Source organism: Oncorhynchus tshawytscha, linkage group LG25, assembly GCF_018296145.1.
Source record: "Oncorhynchus tshawytscha isolate Ot180627B linkage group LG25, Otsh_v2.0, whole genome shotgun sequence".
NCBI classification, from domain to species: domain Eukaryota; kingdom Metazoa; phylum Chordata; class Actinopteri; order Salmoniformes; family Salmonidae; genus Oncorhynchus; species Oncorhynchus tshawytscha.
Genome location: NC_056453.1, coordinates 47,581,459 through 47,601,600, shown reverse-complemented (window position 1 = coordinate 47,601,600; position 20,142 = coordinate 47,581,459). Strand labels below are relative to the sequence as shown.

The 20,142-nt window shown below is 50.5% G+C and overlaps 1 protein-coding gene across 1 annotated transcript in view; it reads right to left on the bottom strand.

Annotated features, from left to right (window-relative positions):
• Window positions 1-20,142, bottom strand: part of LOC112240580 (transforming acidic coiled-coil-containing protein 2) — a 110,472-nt gene that overhangs the window by 27,024 nt on the left and 63,306 nt on the right. The window contains exons 10-13 of the mRNA XM_042305849.1: window positions 18,999-19,048; window positions 17,586-17,692; window positions 17,175-17,358; window positions 16,511-16,660 (exon numbers count right to left, since the gene is read on the bottom strand). Coding sequence (XP_042161783.1) covers window positions 16,511-16,660; window positions 17,175-17,358; window positions 17,586-17,692; window positions 18,999-19,048 — 491 coding nt within the window. The remainder of the gene's footprint in view (window positions 1-16,510; window positions 16,661-17,174; window positions 17,359-17,585; window positions 17,693-18,998; window positions 19,049-20,142) is intronic.

The following is a 20,142-nucleotide window of genomic DNA, read 5'->3' as shown; positions in this document are numbered from 1 at the left end:
ACACAGGTCTCTGGTCTAAAGTAGTGCACTACACAGGTCTCTGGTCTAAAGTAGTGCACTATACAGGTCTGTGGTGTTGATGGTATCCTCAAAGAAATGATCAAATATACAGACAACAAATTCCAATTGGCTATACTAAAACTCTTTAACATCATCCTTAGCTCTGGCATCTTCCCCAATATTTGGAACCAAGGACTGATCACCCCAATCCACAAAAGTGGAGACAAATTTGACCCCAATAACTACTGTGGGATATGCGTCAACAGTAACCTTGAGAAAATCCACTGCATTATCATTAACAGCAGACTCGTACATTTCCTCAATGAAAACAATGTACTGAGCAAATGTCAAATGGGCTTTTTACCAAATTACCGTACAACAGACCATGTATTCACCCTGCAAACCCTAATTGACAACCAAACAAACCAAAACAAAGGCAAAGTCTTTCAAAAAAGCCTTCGACTCAATTCGGCATGAGGGTCTGCTATACAAACTGATGGAAAGTGGTGTTGGGGGTAAAACATATGACATTATAAAATCCATGTACACAAGCAACAAGTGTGCGGTTAAAATTGGCAAAAAACACACACAGACAGAGACAGAGAGACAGAGAGACAGGGAGACAGAGAGAGAGAGAGAGAGAGAGAGAGATTGAGTCCATGTTACAGACCTTTTAGAAAGAAGTGGATGGGATCTAGTTCTGTCTCTAGTTGTATTAGGAGAACAGTTACTAGGGGGTGACTGGCCAGGAGGTGAGGGGGTAACTGGTCAGTAGGAGAACAGTTACTAGGGGGTGACTGGTCAGGAGGTGAGGGGGTAATTGGTCAGTAGGAAAACAGTTACTAGGGGTGACTGGTCAGTAGGAGAACAGTTACTAGGGGGTGACTGGTCAGGGGGTGAAGGGTGACTGGTCAGTAGGAGAACAGTTACTAGGGGGTGACTGGTCAGGGGGTGAGGGGGTGACTGGGCAGTAGGAGAACAGTTACTAGGGGTAACTGGTCAGTAGGAGAACAGTTACTAGGGGTGACTGGTCAGTAGGAGAACAGTTACTAGGGGTGACTGGTCAGGAGGAGAACAGTTACTAGGGGTGACTGGTCAGGGGGTGAAGGGTGACTAGTCAGGAGGAGAACAGTTACTAGGGGTGACTGGTCAGTAGGAGAACAGTTACTAGGGGGTGACTGGTCAGGAGGAGAACAGTTACTAGGGGGTGACTGGTCAGGGGGTGAGGGGTGACTGGTCAGTAGGAGAACAGTTACTAGGGGTGACTGGTCAGGGGTGAGGGGGTGACTGGTCAGTAGGAGAACAGTTACTAGGGGGTAACTGGTCAGGAGGAGAACAGTTACTAGGGGTGACTGGTCAGTAGGAGAACAGTTACTAGGGGTAACTAGTCAGGAGGAGAACAGTTACTAGGGGTGACTGGGCAGTAGGAGAACAGTTACTAGGGGTGACTGGTCAGGAGGAGAACAGTTACTAGGGGGTGACTGGTCAGGGGGGGTGAGGGTGACTGGTCAGTAGGAGAACAGTTACTAGGGGTAACTGGTCAGGAGGAGAACAGTTACTAGGGGTGACTGGTCAGTAGGAGAACAGTTACTAGGGGTAACTAGTCAGGAGGAGAACAGTTACTAGGGGGTGACTGGGCAGTAGGAGAACAGTTACTAGGGGGTAACTGGTCAGGGGGTGAAGGGTGACTGGTCAGTAGGAGAACAGTTACTAAGGGGTGACTGGGCAGTAGGAGAACAGTTACTAGGGGTGACTGGTCAGTAGGAGAACAGTTACTAGGGGTGACTGGTCAGTAGGAGAACAGTTACTAGGGGTGACTGGTCAGTAGGAGAACAGTTACTAGGGGGTAACAGGTCAGTTGGAGAACAGTTACTAGGGGTAACAGGTCAGTAGGAGAACAGTTACTAGGGGTGACTGGTCAGGGGGTGAAGGGTGACTGATCAGGAGGAGAACAGTTACTAGGGGGTGACTGGTCAGGGGGTGAAGGGTGACTGGTCAGGAGGAGAACAGTTACTAGGGGTGACTGGTCAGGAGGAGAACAGTTACTAGGGGGTGACTGGTCAGGTGGTGAGGGGGTGATTGGTCAGGAGGAGAACAGTTACTAGGGGGTGACTGGTCAGGAGGAGAACAGTTACTAGGGGTGACTGGTCAGGGGTGAAGGGTGACTGGTCAGGAGGAGAACAGTTACTAGGGGGTGACTGGTCAGGGGGTGAAGGGTGACTGGTCAGGAGGAGAACAGTTACTGGGGGTGACTGGTCAGGAGGAGAACAGTTACTAGGGGTGACTGGTCAGGGGGTGAAGGGTGACTGGTCAGTAGGAGAACAGTTACTAGGGGGTGACTGTTCAGGGGGTGAAGGGTGACTGGTCAGTAGGAGAACAGTTACTAGGGGTGACTGGGCAGTAATAGAAAAGTTACTAGGGGTGACTGGTCAGGGGGTGAAGGGTGACTGGTCAGTAGGAGAACAGTTACTAGGGGGTGACTGGTCAGTAGGAGAACAGTTACTAGGGGGTAACTGGTCAGGAGGAGAACAGTTACTAGGGGGTGACTGGTCAGTAGGAGAACAGTTACTAGGGGGTAACTGGTCAGGAGGAGAACAGTTACTAGGGGGTGACTGGTCAGTAGGAGAACAGTTACTAGGGGGTAACTAGTCCGGAGGAGAACAGTTACTAGGGGTGACTGGGCAGTAATAGAAAAGTTACTAGGGGTGACTGGTCAGGGGTGAAGGGTGACTGGTCAGTAGGAGAACAGTTACTAGGGGGTGACTGGTCAGGAGGAGAACAGTTACTAGGGGTGACTGGTCAGGTGGTGAGGGGGTGACTGGGCAGTAGGAGAACAGTTACTAGGGGGTAACTGGTCAGTAGGAGAACAGTTACTAGGGGGTGACTGGTCAGTAGGAGAACAGTTACTAGGGGTGACTGGTCAGGAGGAGAACAGTTACTAGGGGTGACTGGTCAGGGGGTGAGGGGTGACTGGTCAGTAGGAGAACAGTTACTAGGGGTGACTGGTCAGGGGGTGAGGGGTGACTGGTCAGTAGGAGAACAGTTACTAGGGGGTAACTGGTCAGGAGGAGAACAGTTACTAGGGGTGACTGGTCAGTAGGAGAACAGTTACTAGGGGTGACTGGTCAGGAGGAGAACAGTTACTAGGGGTGACTGGTCAGGGGGTGAGGGGTGACTGGTCAGTAGGAGAACAGTTACTAGGGGTGACTGGTCAGGGGATGAGGGGGTGACTGGTCAGTAGGAGAACAGTTACTAGGGGTAACTGGTCAGGAGGAGAACAGTTACTAGGGGGGTGACTGGTCAGTAGGAGAACAGTTACTAGTGGGTAACTAGTCAGGAGGAGAACAGTTACTAGGGGTGACTGGGCAGTAGGAGAACAGTTACTAGGGGGTGACTGGTCAGTAGGGGTGAAGGGTGACTGGTCAGTAGGAGAACAGTTACTAAGGGGTGACTGGTCAGTAGGAGAACAGTTACTAGGGGTGACTGGTCAGTAGGAGAACAGTTACTAGGGGTGACTGGTCAGTAGGAGAACAGTTACTAGGGGGTGACTGGTCAGTAGGAGAACAGTTACTAGGGGGTAACAGGTCAGTTGGAGAACAGTTACTAGGGGTAACAGGTCAGTAGGAGAACAGTTACTAGGGGTTGACTGGGCAGTAGGAGAACAGTTACTAGGGGGTGACTGGTCAGGGGTGAAGGGTGACTGGTCAGGAGGAGAACAGTTACTAGGGTGTGACTGGTCAGGGGGTGAAGGGTGACTGGTCAGGAGGAGAACAGTTACTAGGGGGTGACTGGTCAGGAGGAGAACAGTTACTAGGGGTGACTGGTCAGGGGGTGAAGGGTGACTGGTCAGGAGGAGAACAGTTACTAGGGGGTGACTGGTCAGGGGTGAAGGGTGACTGGTCAGGAGGAGAACAGTTACTAGGGGTGACTGGTCAGGAGGAGAACAGTTACTAGGGGTGACTGGTCAGGGGGTGAAGGGTGACTGGTCAGTAGGAGAACAGTTACTAGGGGTGACTGTTCAGGGGTGAAGGGTGACTGGTCAGTAGGAGAACAGTTACTAGGGGTGACTGGTCAGGGGGTGAGGGGTGACTGGTCAGTAGGAGAACAGTTACTAGGGGTGATTGGTCAGTAGGAGAACAGTTACTAGGGGGTAACAGATCAGTAGGAGAACAGTTACTAGGGGTGACTGGTCAGTAGGAGAACAGTTACTAGGGGGTAACTAGTCAGGAGGTGAGGGGGTGACTGGTCAGGAGGTGAGGGGTGACTGGTCAGGAGGTGAGGCGTGACTGGTCAGTAGGAGAACAGTTACTAGGGGTGACTGGTCAGTAGGAGAACAGTTACTAGGGGTGACTGGTCAGGAGGAGAACAGTTACTAGGGGGTGACTGGTCAGGGGGTGAGGGGTGACTGGTCAGTAGGAGAACAGTTACTAGGGGTGACTGGTCAGGGGGTGAGGGGGTGACTGGTCAGTAGGAGAACAGTTACTAAGGGGTAACTAGTCAGGAGGAGAACAGTTACTAGGGGTGACTGGGCAGTAGGAGAACTGGTCAGTAGGAGAACAGTTACTAGGGGTGACTGGTCAGGAGGAGAACAGTTACTAGGGGTGACTGGTCAGGAGGAGAACAGTTACTAGGGGGTGACTGGTCAGGGGTGAGGGGTGACTGGGCAGTAGGAGAACAGTTAGTAGGGGGTAACTGGTCAGTAGGAGAACAGTTACTAGGGGTGACTGGTCAGGAGGAGAACAGTTACTAGGGGTGACTGGTCAGGAGGAGAACAGTTACTAGGGGTGACTGGTCAGGGGGTGAAGGGTGACTAGTCAGGAGGAGAACAGTTACTAGGGGGTGACTGGTCAGTAGGAGAACAGTTACTAGGGGGTGACTGGTCAGGAGGAGAACAGTTACTAGGGGGTGACTGGTCAGGGGGTGAGGGGTGACTGGTCAGTAGGAGAACAGTTACTAGGGGTGACTGGTCAGGGGTGAGGGGTGACTGGTCAGTAGGAGAACAGTTACTAGGGGGTAACTGGTCAGGAGGAGAACAGTTACTAGGGGGTGACTGGTCAGTAGGAGAACAGTTACTAGGGGGTAACTAGTCAGGAGGAGAACAGTTACTAGGGGGTGACTGGGCAGTAGGAGAACAGTTACTAGGGGGTGACTGGTCAGGAGGAGAACAGTTACTAGGGGGTGACTGGTCAGGAGGAGAACAGTTACTAGGGGGTGACTGGTCAGGGGGTGAGGGGTGACTGGTCAGTAGAAGAACAGTTACTAGGGGGTAACTGGTCAGGAGGAGAACAGTTACTAGGGGTGACTGGTCAGTAGGAGAACAGTTACTAGTGGGTAACTAGTCAGGAGGAGAACAGTTACTAGGGGTGACTGGGCAGTAGGAGAACAGTTACTAGGGGGTGACTGGTCAGGGGTGAAGGGTGACTGGTCAGTAGGAGAACAGTTACTAAGGGGTGACTGGTCAGTAGGAGAACAGTTACTAGGGGGTGACTGGTCAGTAGGACAACAGTTACTAGGGGTGACTGGTCAGTAGGAGAACAGTTACTAGGGGGTGACTGGTCAGTAGGAGAACAGTTACTAGGGGTAACAGGTCAGTTGGAGAACAGTTACTAGGGGGTAACAGGTCAGTAGGAGAACAGTTACTAGGGGTTGACTGGGCAGTAGGAGAACAGTTACTAGGGGTGACTGGTCAGGGGTGAAGGGTGACTGGTCAGGAGGAGAACAGTTACTAGGGGTGACTGGTCAGGGGGTGAAGGGTGACTGGTCAGGAGGAGAACAGTTACTAGGAGGTGACTGGTCAGGAGGAGAACAGTTACTAGGGGTGACTGGTCAGGGGGTGAAGGGTGACTGGTCAGGAGGAGAACAGTTACTAGGGGTGACTGGTCAGGGGGTGAAGGGTGACTGGTCAGGAGGAGAACAGTTACTAGGGGTGACTGGTCAGGAGGAGAACAGTTACTAGGGGTGACTGGTCAGGGGGTGAAGGGTGACTGGTCAGTAGGAACAGTTACTAGGGGGTGACTGTTCAGGGGGTGAAGGGTGACTGGTCAGTAGGAGAACAGTTACTAGGGGGTGACTGGTCAGGGGGTGAGGGGTGACTGGTCAGTAGGAGAACAGTTACTAGGGGGTGATTGGTCAGTAGGAGAACAGTTACTAGGGGTAACAGATCAGTAGGAGAACAGTTACTAGGGGTGACTGGTCAGTAGGAGAACAGTTACTAGGGGGTAACTAGTCAGGAGGTGAGGGGGTGACTGGTCAGGAGGTGAGGGGTGACTGGTCAGGAGGTGAGGCGTGACTGGTCAGTAGGAGAACAGTTACTAGGGGGTGACTGGTCAGTAGGAGAACAGTTACTAGGGGGTGACTGGTCAGGAGGAGAACAGTTACAGGGGTGGGGTGACTGGTCAGGGGGTGAGGGGTGACTGGTCAGTAGGAGAACAGTTACTAGGGGGTGACTGGTCAGTAGGAGAACAGTTAGGGGGTGACTGGTCAGTAGGAGAACAGTTAGGAGGTGATAGGGGGTAACTAGTCAGGAGGAGAACAGTTACTAGGGGTGACTGGGCAGTAGGAGAACAGTTACTAGGGGTGACTGGTCAGGAGGAGAACAGTTACTAGGGGTGACTGGTCAGAGGAGAACAGTTACTAGGGGTGACTGGTCAGGGGGTGATGGGGTGACTGGGCAGTAGGAGAACAGTTAGTAGGGTAACTGGTCAGTAGGAGAACAGTTACTAGGGGTGACTGGTCAGGAGGAGAACAGTTACTAGGGGGTGACTGGTCAGGAGGAGAACAGTTACTAGGGGTGACTGGTCAGGGGGTGAAGGGTGACTAGTCAGGAGGAGAACAGTTACTAGGGGTGACTGGTCAGTAGGAGAACAGTTACTAGGGGTGACTGGTCAGGAGGAGAACAGTTACTAGGGGTGACTGGTCAGGGGGTGAGGGGTGACTGGTCAGTAGGAGAACAGTTACTAGGGGGTGACTGGTCAGGGGGTGAGGGGTGACTGGTCAGTAGGAGAACAGTTACTAGGGGTAACTGGTCAGGAGGAGAACAGTTACTAGGGGTGACTGGTCAGTAGGAGAACAGTTACTAGGGGGTAACTAGTCAGGAGGAGAACAGTTACTAGGGGTGACTGGTCAGTAGGAGAACAGTTACTAGGGGTGACTGGTCAGGGAGGAGAACAGTTACTAGGGGTGACTGGTCAGGAGGAGAACAGTTACTAGGGGTGACTGGTCAGGGGGGGTGACTGGTCAGTAGGAGAACAGTTACTAGGGGGTAACTGGTCAGGAGGAGAACAGTTACTAGGGGGTGACTGGTCAGTAGGAGAACAGTTACTAGGGGGTAACTAGTCAGGAGGAGAACAGTTACTAGGGGGTGACTGGGCAGTAGGAGAACAGTTACTAGGGGGTGACTGGTCAGGGGGTGAAGGGTGACTGGTCAGTAGGAGAACAGTTACTAAGGGGTGACTGGGCAGTAGGAGAACAGTTACTAGGGGGTGACTGGTCAGTAGGAGAACAGTTACTAGGGGGTGACTGGTCAGTAGGAGAACAGTTACTAGGGGGTGACTGGTCAGTAGGAGAACAGTTACTAGGGGTGAGGTCAGTTAGGAGAACAGTTACTAGGGGTGACTGGGTCAGTAGGAGAACAGTTACTAGGGGTGACTGGTCAGGGGTGAAGGGTGACTGGTCAGGAGGAGAACAGTTACTAGGGGTGACTGGTCAGGGGGTGAAGGGTGACTGGTCAGGAGGAGAACAGTTACTAGGGGGTGACTGGTCAGGAGGAGAACAGTTACTAGGGGTGACTGGTCAGGTGGTGAGGGGGTGATTGGTCAGGAGGAGAACAGTTACTAGGGGTGACTGGTCAGGAGGAGAACAGTTACTAGGGGTGACTGGTCAGGGGGTGAAGGGTGACTGGTCAGGAGGAGAACAGTTACTAGGGGGTGACTGGTCAGGAGGTGAAGGGTGACTGGTCAGGAGGAGAACAGTTACTAGGGGTGACTGGTCAGGAGGAGAACAGTTACTAGGGGTGACTGGTCAGGGGATGAAGGGTGACTGGTCAGTAGGAGAACAGTTACTAGGGGTGACTGTTCAGGGGTGAAGGGTGACTGGTCAGTAGGAGAACAGTTACTAGGGGGTGACTGGGCAGTAGGAGAAAAGTTACTAGGGGTGACTGGTCAGAGGGGTGAAGGGGTGACTGGTCAGTAGGAGAACAGTTACTAGGGGGTGACTGGTCAGTAGGAGAACAGTTACTAGGGGTAACTGGTCAGGAGGAGAACAGTTACTAGGGGTGACTGGTCAGTAGGAGAACAGTTAGTAGGGGGTAACTGGTCAGGAGGAGAACAGTTACTAGGGGTGACTGGTCAGTAGGAGAACAGTTACTAGGGGGTAACTAGTCCGGAGGAGAACAGTTACTAGGGGGTGACTGGGCAGTAGGAGACAGTTACTAGGGGGTGACTGGTCAGGGGGTGTGAGGGGTGTAAGGGTGACTGGTCAGTAGGAGAACAGTTACTAGGGGGTGACTGGTCAGGAGGAGAACAGTTACTAGGGGTGACTGGTCAGGTGGTGAGGGGTGACTGGGCAGTAGGAGAACAGTTACTAGGGGGTAACTGGTCAGTAGGAGAACAGTTACTAGGGGTGACTGGTCAGTAGGAGAACAGTTACTAGGGGTGACTGGTCAGGAGGAGAACAGTTACTAGGGGTGACTGGTCAGGGGGTGAGGGGTGACTGGTCAGTAGGAGAACAGTTACTAGGGGGTGACTGGTCAGGGGGTGAGGGGGTGACTGGTCAGTAGGAGAACAGTTACTAGGGGTAACTGGTCAGGAGGAGAACAGTTACTAGGGGGTGACTGGTCAGTAGGAGAACAGTTACTAGGGGGTGACTGGTCAGGAGGAGAACAGTTACTAGGGGGTGACTGGTCAGGGGGTGAGGGGTGACTGGTCAGTAGGAGAACAGTTACTAGGGGGTGACTGGTCAGGGGATGAGGGGGTGACTGGTCAGTAGGAGAACAGTTACTAGGGGTAACTGGTCAGGAGGAGAACAGTTACTAGGGGGTGACTGGTCAGTAGGAGAACAGTTACTAGTGGGTAACTAGTCAGGAGGAGAACAGTTACTAGGGGGTGACTGGTCAGTAGGAGAACAGTTACTAGGGGTGACTGGTCAGGGGGTGAAGGGTGACTGGTCAGTAGGAGAACAGTTACTAAGGGGTGACTGGTCAGTAGGAGAACAGTTACTAGGGGGTGACTGGTCAGTAGGAGAACAGTTACTAGGGGGTGACTGGTCAGTAGGAGAACAGTTACTAGGGTGGGGTGACTGGTCAGTAGGAGAACAGTTACTAGGGGGGTAACAGGTCAGTTGAGAGGAGAACAGTTACTAGGGGGGGTGACTGGTCAGTAGGAGAACAGTTACTAGGGGTGACTGGTCAGTAGGAGAACAGTGACTGGTCAGGAACAGGTGACTGGTCAGGGGTGAGGGGGTGACTGGTCAGGAGGAGAACAGTTACTAGGGGTGACTGGTCAGGGGTGAAGGGTGACTGGTCAGGAGGAGAACAGTTACTAGGGGGTGACTGGTCAGGGGGTGAAGGGTGACTGGTCAGGAGGAGAACAGTTACTAGGGGTGACTGGTCAGGAGGAGAACAGTTACTAGGGGTGACTGGTCAGGGGTGAAGGGTGACTGGTCAGTAGGAGAACAGTTACTAGGGGTGACTGTTCAGGGGTGAAGGGTGACTGGTCAGTAGGAGAACAGTTACTAGGGGTGACTGGTCAGGGGGTGAGGGGTGACTGGTCAGTAGGAGAACAGTTACTAGGGGTGATTGGTCAGTAGGAGAACAGTTACTAGGGGGTAACAGATCAGTAGGAGAACAGTTACTAGGGGGTGACTGGTCAGTAGGAGAACAGTTACTAGGGGTAACTAGTCAGGAGGTGAGGGGTGACTGGTCAGGAGGTGAGGGGTGACTGGTCAGGAGGTGAGGTGACTGGTCAGTAGGAGAACAGTTACTAGGGGGTGACTGGTCAGTAGGAGAACAGTTACTAGGGGTGACTGGTCAGGAGGAGAACAGTTACTAGGGGTGACTGGTCAGGGGGTGAGGGGTGACTGGTCAGTAGGAGAACAGTTACTAGGGGGTGACTGGTCAGGGGGTGAGGGGGTGACTGGTCAGTAGGAGAACAGTTACTAAGGGGTAACTAGTCAGGAGGAGAACAGTTACTAGGGGTGACTGGTCAGTAGGAGAACAGTTACTAGGGGGTGACTGGTCAGGAGGAGAACAGTTACTAGGGGTGACTGGTCAGGAGGAGAACAGTTACTAGGGGGTGACTGGTCAGGGGGTGACTGGGGTGACTGGGACAGTAGGAGAACAGTTAGTAGGGGTAACTGGTCAGTAGGAGAACAGTTACTAGGGGGTGACTGGTCAGGAGGAGAACAGTTACTAGGGGGTGACTGGTCAGGGGGTGAGGGGTGACTGGTGACTGGTCAGTAGGAGAACAGTTACTAGGGGGTGACTGGTCAGGGGGTGAGGGGGTGACTGGTCAGTAGGAGAACAGTTACTAGGGGGTAACTGGTCAGGAGGAGAACAGTTACTAGGGGTGACTGGTCAGTAGGGGTGAGGGGTGACTGGTCAGTAGGAGAACAGTTACTAGGGGGTGACTGGTCAGGGAACAGTGAGGGGGTGACTGGTCAGTAGGAGAACAGTTACTCAGGGGTAACTAGTCAGGAGGAGAACAGTTACTAGGGGTGACTGGGCAGTAGGAGAACAGTTACTAGGGGGTGACTGGTCAGGAGGAGAACAGTTACTAGGGGTGACTGGTCAGGAGGAGAACAGTTACTAGGGGTGACTAGTCAGGGGGTGAGGGTGACTGGTCAGTAGGAGAACAGTTACTAGGGGGTAACTGGTCAGTAGGAGAACAGTTACTAGGGGGTGACTGGTCAGGAGGAGAACAGTTACTAGGGGTGACTGGTCAGGGGGTGAGGGTGACTGGTCAGTAGGAGAACAGTTACTAGGGGTGACTGGTCACTGGGGGGTGAGGGGTGACTGGTCAGTAGGAGAACAGTTACTAGGGGTAACTGGTCAGGAGGAGAACAGTTACTAGGGGGTGACTGGTCAGTAGGAGAACAGTTACTAGGGGGTAACTAGTCAGGAGGAGAACAGTTACTAGGGGTGACTGGTCAGTAGGAGAACAGTTACTAGGGGGTGACTGGTCAGTAGGAGGTTACTAGGGTGACTGGTCAGTAGGAGAACAGTTACTAGGGGTGGGGTGACTGGTCAGTAGGAGAACACAGTTACTAGGGGTGACTGGTCAGTAGGAGAACAGTTACTAGGGGGTGACTGGTCAGTAGGAGAACAGTTACTAGGGGTGACTGGTCAGTAGGAGAACAGTTACTAGGGGGTAACAGGTCAGTAGGAGAACAGTTACTAGGGGGTAACAGGTCAGTAGGAGAACAGTTACTAGGGGGTGACTGGTCAGTAGGAACAGTTACTAGGGGGTGACTGGTCAGGGGGTGAAGGGTGACTGGTCAGGAGGAGAACAGTTACTAGGGGGGTGACTGGTCAGTAGGGGTGAGGGGTGACTGGGTCAGTAGGAGAACAGTTACTAGGGGGTAACTGGTCAGTAGGAGAACAGTTACTAGGGGTGACTGGTCAGGAGGAGAACAGTTACTAGGGGGTGACTGGTCAGGGGGTGAGGGGTGACTGGTCAGTAGGAGAACAGTTACTAGGGGGTGACTGGTCAGGGGGTGAGGGGTGACTGGTCAGTAGGAGAACAGTTACTAGGGGGTAACTGGTCAGGAGGAGAACAGTTACTAGGGGGTGACTGGTCAGTAGGAGAACAGTTACTAGGGGTAACTAGTCAGGAGGAGAACAGTTACTAGAGGGTGACTGGGCAGTAGGAGAACAGTTACTAGGGGGTGACTGGTCAGGGGGTGAAGGGTGACTGGTCAGTAGGAGAACAGTTACTAAGGGGTGACTGGTCAGTAGGAGAACAGTTACTAGGGGTGACTGGTCAGTAGGAGAACAGTTACTAGGGGTGACTGGTCAGTAGGAGAACAGTTACTAGGGGTGACTGGTCAGTAGGAGAACAGTTACTAGGGGGGTAACAGGTCAGTTGGAGAACAGTTACTAGGGGGTAACAGGTCAGTAGGAGAACAGTTACTAGGGGTTGACTGGGCAGTAGGAGAACAGTTACTAGGGGTGACTGGTCAGGAGGGGTGAAGGGTGACTGGTCAGGAGGAGAACAGTTACTAGGGGGTGACTGGTCAGGGGGTGAAGGGTGACTGGTCAGGAGGAGAACAGTTACTAGGGGTGACTGGTCAGGAGGAGAACAGTTACTAGGGGTGACTGGTCAGGTGGTGACTGGGGGGTGACTGGTCAGGAGGAGAACAGTTACTAGGGGTGACTGGTCAGGAGGAGAACAGTTACTAGGGGGGTGACTGGTCAGGGGGTGAAGGGTGACTGGTCAGGAGGAACAGTTACTAGGGGGTGACTGGTCAGGGGTGAAGGGTGACTGGTCAGGAGGAGAACAGTTACTAGGGGGTGACTGGTCAGGAGGAGAACAGTTACTAGGGGTGACTGGTCAGGGGTGAAGAGTGACTGGTCAGTAGGAGAACAGTTACTAGGGGGTGACTGTTCAGGGGGTGAAGGGTGACTGGTCAGTAGGAGAACAGTTACTAGGGGGTGACTGGTCAGGGGGTGAGGGGTGACTGGTCAGTAGGAGAACAGTTACTAGGGGGTGATTGGTCAGTAGGAGAACAGTTACTAGGGGGTAACAGATCAGTAGGAGAACAGCTACTAGGGGGGTGACTGGTCAGTAGGAGAACAGTTACTAGGGGGGGTAACTAGTCAGGAGGTGAGGGGGTGACTGGTCAGGAGGTGAGGGGTGACTGGTCAGGAGGTGAGGCGTGACTGGTCAGTAGGAGAACAGTTACTAGGGGTGACTGGTCAGTAGGAGAACAGTTACTAGGGGTGACTGGTCAGTAGGAGAACAGTTACTAGGGGGTGACTGGTCAGTAGGAGAACAGTTACTAGGGGGTAACTGGTCAGGAGGTGAGGGATGACTGGTCAGTAGGAGAACAGTTACGAGGGGGTGACATTTCTCCTCTTACTTTGGGTGAACTGAAGAGATTCCACCTGCTGGGCTTCTTGAGGAGGGACTGTGGAGTGGTGAAACATCAGACAGCATGAGACAGAGACGAGATGGGAGGAAGAGGAGGAAGAGGAGTGGGGAAGAGACATGGGAATAGACAGGGGTAGGGTTTCAGTTCCTTTCGGGAAGACTCTGCTGTCCTAGCTTCAGGGGGGAAGATGGACTCTGCTGTCCTAGCTTCAGGGGGGAAGATGGACTGCTGTCCTAGCTTCAGGGGAAGATGGACTCTGCTGTCCTAGCTTCAGGGGGAAGATGGACTCTGCTGTCCTTGCTTTAGGGGGAAGATGGACTCTGCTGTCCTAGCTTCAGGGGGAAGATGGACTCTGCTGTCCTAGCTTCAGGGGAAGATGGACTCTGCTGTCCTAGCTTCAGGGGGAAGATATGAAGGGATCTGCTGTTCTAGCTTCAGGGGAAGATGGACTCTGCTGTCCTAGCTTCAGGGGGAAGATGGACTCTGCTGTCCTAGCTTCAGGGGGAAGATGGACTCTGCTGTCCTAGCTTCAGGGGGAAGATGGACTCTGCTGTCCTAGCTTCAGGGGGAAGATGGACTCTGCTGTCCTAGCATCAGGGGGGAAGATGGACAGGGACTCTGCTGTCCTAGCTTCAGGGGGAAGATGGACTCTGCTGTCCTAGCATCAGGGGTAAGATGGACAGGGACTCTGCTGTCCTAGCGTCAGGGGGAAGATGGACTCTGCTGTCCTAGCTTCAGGGGGAAGATGGACAGGGACTCTGCTGTCCTAGCATCAGGGGGAAGCTGGTTCCACCACTGGGGTGCCAGGACAGAGAAGAGCTTGGACTGGGCTGAGCGGTAACTGACTTCCCATAGGGGTGGGAAGTCCAAGAGACCAGAGATGGACTGTAGACTACTTTCAGGGTGATGAAACATCTAAAATCAAGTTGTGAAATCTCGAACCTTCTCCAAACCTTCAACCAGGCGTCAATGAACCTTTTTTCTGCAGACATTCAACCTGAAATGAGTTGTTGAGACTTAAAGAAACCTACCCAACAGACCTCACTTTCAGCACATCTGGCGTGACCCTGTTGTGTTCATCAGTGTTGTTGTTAGTTGTTGTTATTTACCAGAAAAACAGTATATCATCATAAATAATGACTCCCATTTGATTGAGGAATGACTACAGATTGATGAGTATGTTTTGCAAAATTCCAGTAGCTTTCACCAAAATTCCCAAGTTTTACAGAAATCAGTGTTGGAAGAGTCCCGGAATAAAGATTGAATAAGCAGGTGGAAATCTTGATTCCTCCAAACAGGATTTCTAGAAAACCTGGGAATTTTGGTGAAAGTTACCGGAAATGTGCAACCCTAGGAATGAGGATAAGTGAACCATATCCCAAGTCACCTTCGTGTTTATCGAAGCCTTTCCTGATCAGGCCAACAGGCAACATGCATGGATGGGTTTGATACAAAGGCTTTTCTGCTGATTGATTCAGGAAAGCTGGTGATTGGAATTTAGGGGTTAGGGGTCACAGGTCAGGGGCTACAAGCCGTGTTAGAGATGTTACGTTGGGAAATACAGGGAGAGGCAGCAGCAATTATTGTTATTGTTGAGTAACGGCCACGGGTTGTAGTGTGACTAAAAGGGGGGCAGGCTGAGACACGCTCATGCTGCACTCACAGTCACACATCGACACACACACACACGGTGAGCAGGTACAGGTGCAGGCTGGTTCAGCTCAGTACCTGGGGGTGACAGTGGAGAGGGAGGGGCTGTCTGAGATGTGTTTGGCTACCTGCAGAGCCTCTATCCTCAGAGCAGCTAGAACCAGTTCCTCCTGAGACGCAGGTAGGACGGGTGGGGGGGGGTGAGTGGGAGGAGTGGGAGAAGGGAGGGTGTGGCCAGAGGGAGGAGGAGGAAGGGTGTGGCCGGAGGGAAGGGGAGGAAGGGTGTTGCCGGAGGGAGGAGGAGGAAGGGTGTGGCCGGAGGGAGGAGGAGGAAGGGTGTTGCCAGAGGGAGGAGGAGGAAGGGTGTTGCCGGAGGGAGCAGGAGGGGGAGGAGTGGGAGAAGGGAGGGTGTGGCCGGAGGGAGAAGGAGGAGACATAAAGAGAACCAGAAGTTGAGGCTACTTACTTCCCACCTACAGTACCCACACACACTTACAGATCAACAAACAGTCACACACACACATGCAGTAGTCAACACTTAACAGGCTAACATATTGTAGATAAAAGGAAGCTCAATGAAAGTAATGGAGTAGCTAAGGTAAAGGAAACTGACTAGACACCAGGGTGAAAATGAAGAAAGGCAGAGACAGTGAGGACACACACTCATCCTCAAACACCAATAGTATTACCATGATAAATCAATAATATAAATCAATAATATAACTATGATAAATCAATAATATGAATTAATAATATAACTATGATAAATCAATAATATAAATTGATAATATAAATCAATAATATAACTATGATAAATCAATAACATAAATCAATAATATAACTATGATAAATCAAAATATAAATCAATAATATAACTATGATAAATCAATAATATAAATTGATAATATAACCATGATAAATTAATAATATAACCATGATAAATCAATAATATAACCATGATAAATCAATAATATAACTATGATAAATCAATAATATAAATCAATAATATAACCATGAGAAATCAATAATATAAATCAATAATATAACCATGATAAATCAATAATATAATAATATTCAATAATATAACCATGATAAATCATTGATTTATTCAATAATATAACTATGATAAATCACTACTATAAATCAATAATATAACCATGATAAATCAATAATATAACTATGATAAATCAATAATATAAATCAATAATATAACCATGATAAATCAATAATATATATCAATAATATAAATCAATAATATAACCATGATAAATCAATAATATATATCAATAATATAAATCAATAATATAAATCAATAATATAACCATGATAAATCAATAATATAATAATATTCAATAATATAACCATGATAAATCATTGATTTATTCAATAATATAACTATGATAAATCAATACTATAAATCAATAATATAACCATGATAAATCAATAATATAACCATGATAAATCAATAATATAAATCAATAATATAACCATGATAAATCAATAATATAACCATGATAAATCAATAATATAACCATGATAAATCAATAATATAAATCAATAATATAAATCAATAATATAACCATGATAAATCAACAATATAACCATGATAAATCAATAATATAAATCAATAATATAACCATGATAAATCAATAATATAACCATGATAAATCAATAATCTAAATCAATAATCATGATAAATCATGAATACGATAGAGAGGGTCCAACAGGAAGCAGGTTGACACGCGAGGGAGGACTCTGACTCTAATCAACACACCTGTAGTTTGAGTGCGAAGGCAGTGGGGTTGGTCTCTGCCAGGTGAGGCTCCACAGCCTCCAGGTGCACCAGGGGGTCAGGGCACTCAGACAGCCTGGTTAAGTGGGGTGCGTTTGGGGCAAGGACCTCCACAGGGCCCTGGGTGGGTAGCTACAGTACAGGGGGTGGCAGCAGGGAGGCGGAAGGGGGTGAGGAGGGGTGAGGAGGGGGTGGGAGGGGGGGGGGTGAGGAGGGGGGAGGAGGGGGTCAGCATTGCACAGCAAAGCTTTGGGCAGTGTCAGCAGAAGGTTGGGTGGGGCTGGGTTTCTGAGACGGAGGTATGAGTTGTTTCTTGCTGGCCGGTAGGTAGTTTATGGTAGGTACCTTATGGAAGTTAACTTAAGCCAGGGATTTGAAAGTTTAACTGGGGTAGCATCTACACTGTAGACTATACAGTATTTAGGGTTCACTGTCGCCCTCTACTGTACACATGACACGGACAGAGTTGAGAGGTCACGGCATAGCAAACTGGGAAAGAAAATGTGTCGTAACATTGTATTCTGAGATGAGCCTGACACATGCATATGGAAGACGATGAGAAACACACAGTCATTTCATCAGGTGTATTGATCCACCCCCCCAAACGTATTTATTGACAACCAGAGAGTTCGGTATTGTGACTCACCAGTCCATGATCCCTGTCTGTGCTCTGTGTCCGGCTGAGTGACTGGCTCTCTCTCTTCCTGGTCTTCTCCTTCTCTCCAGCGGACCACTCCGGACCGGGCCGAGACCCCTCCGGACCGGGCCGAGAGCCCAGCACCGGGGTCTTCATCTGGGCTGTGATCTGGGCCTCTATCTCCTCAAAGCTCCTAGAGAGAGGGAGAGAAGGAACGAGGGATGTTGAGGAGAACAGACAGGATCTCTGTGTGGTAGAAGCATTACATTAGTGACCAGAACGGGATAGTGAAATGTTGTTCGGCATACCTTTCTAAATTTGAATGACATTTAGAACCAATTACTAATTTAAAATGCAGTGCGTGTGTGTGTGTGTGTGTGCGTGCGTGCGTGCGTGTGTGTGTATCTCAGTGTGTTGTACCCTGTGCAGGGAGAGTTGGGTTCTGATCCGTGGTTAGGCTTGGTCAGGCTGTCTGTCACAGAGTCTAGCTTCAAGTAGAGAGCAGAAGGTTTCTTCGCAGACAGCGGCTGGAGAGAGAGAGTGTGTGAGAGAGGGCAGGAGTGTGTGAGAAAGACAGAGAGTATGTGTGTGTGAGTGAGAGAGAGCGTGAGAGTGTGAGAGATAGAGTAGGGGAGAGAGAGAGAGTAGGAGAGGACATTAATACAATTAGACACAACCAAATCACGAGAAAACAAAAAGACAATTACTTGACACATTGGAAAGAATTAACAAAAATCAGAGCGAAATAGAATGCTAGTTGGCCCTAAACAGAGAGTACACAGTGGCAAAATACCTGACCACTGTGGTGAAATACCTGACCACTGTGGTGAAATACCTGACCACTGTGGCAAAATACCTGACCACTGTGGTGAAATACCTGACCACTGTGGTAAAATACCTGACCACTGTGGCAAAATACCTGACCACTGTGGCAAAATACCTGACCACTGTGGCGAAATACCTGACCACTGTGGTGAAATACCTGACCACTGTGGTGAAATACCTGACCACTGTGGTGAAATACCTGACCACTGTGGTGAAATACCTGACCACTGTGGTAAAATACCTGACCACTGTGGTAAAAATCCACTGTGACTGACCCACTGTGACTATGACAGACTCAGTGAGCATAGCCACTGTGAGAAAGGGTAGGAGACATGGCTCTGACCACTGTGGATAGAAAATGAAGAAGAGACAATCTTTTCCATGACCACTGATGGAGACAACAGAAAAGTGAGTTAAAATACGGAGGAAGAGAGGAATGAGAGAAGAGGAAGAACTGACCACTGTGGTGAAATACCTGACCACTGTGGTGAAACTACCTGACCACTGCTGGTAAAACACTGGACTGACCACTGTGGTGAAATAGACCTGACCACTGTGGTAAAGACTGGACTAGACCTGACCACTGTGGTAAAACACCTGACCACTGTGGTAAAACACCTGACCACTGTGGTAAAATGGACCTGACCACTGTGGTAAAACACCTGACCACTGTGGTGAAATACCTGACCACTGTGGTGAAATACCTGACCACTGTGGTAAAACACCTGACCACTGTGGTAAAATACCTGACCACTGTGGTGAAATACCTGACCACTGTGGTGAAATACCTGACCACTGTGGTAAAATACCTGACCACTGTGGTGAAATACCTGACCACTGTGGTAAAATACCTGACCACTGTGACTGACCCAAACTTAAGGGAAGCTTTGACTATGTACAGACTCAGTGAGCATAGCCTTGCTATTGAGAAAGGCCGCCGTAGGCAGACATGGCTCTCAAGAGAAGACAAAGAGGAATCTTACTATCTGACTGTGGATAGATACTCACCGATGAAGAAGAGACAATCTTTTCCATGTACTCAATCTCATAGTCGGACACTGATGGAGACAACAGAAAAGACTGAGTTAGAGACAGAAAGAGAAGATAGTCGGAGGAAGAGAGGAATGAGAGAAGAGGAAGAACAGAGAAAGTTAAGGACAGAAAATGCTGGACTAGACTAGGCTGGACTAGACTAGACTAGACTGGACTAGACTGGACTAGACTAGTCTGGACTAGACTTGGCTGGACTAGACTGGACTAGACTAGGCTGGACTAGACTTGGCTGGACTCTACTGGACATAGACTTGGCTGGACTAGACTTGGCTGGACTAGACTTGGCTGGACTAGACTAGGCTGGACTGACTGGCTAGACTGGACTGGGCTAGACTTGGCTGGACTGGACTGGACTAGACTTGGCTGGACTAGACTAGGCTGGACTAGACTAGGCTGGACTAGACTTGACTAGACTAAACTAGACTGGACTAGAGTCTTGGCTGGACTGGGTTTTGCTGAACTAGAGCTGGCTAGAGGCTGGGCTTGGCTGACTAGGCTGGACTGGGCTGGACTGGCTGGACTGGGCTTGGCTGGACTTGGCTGGACTGGGCTTGGCTGGACTGGACTTGGCTGACTAGACTTGGCTGGGACTAGGCTGGACTGGGCTTGGCTGGACTACTTGGCTGGACTAGGCTTGGCTGGACTGGGGCTTGGCTGGGCTGGGACTTGGCTGGACTGGGCTTGGCTAGGCTGGACTAGACTTGGCTGGACTGGGCTTGACAAGACTAGGCTGGACTAGACTAGGCTGGACTAGACTTGGCTGGACTGGACTTGGCTGGACTGGCTGGACTGGACTAGACTTGACTGGACTAGGCTTGACTGGACTAGACTTGGCTGGACTGGGCTTGACTAGGCTGGACTGGGCTGGACTAGGCTTGACTAGGCTGACTGGCTGGACTGGACTAGGCTGGACTGGGCTAGGCTGGACTGGGCTTGGCTGGACTGGGCTTGGCTGGACTGGACTTGGCTGGACTGGGCTCGACTAGGCTGGACTAGACTTGGCTGGACTGGGCTTGGCTGGACTGGGCTTGGCTAGACTAGACTTGGCTGGACTGGGCTTGGCTGTATTAGGCTAGACTTGGTTGGACTAGGTTAGACT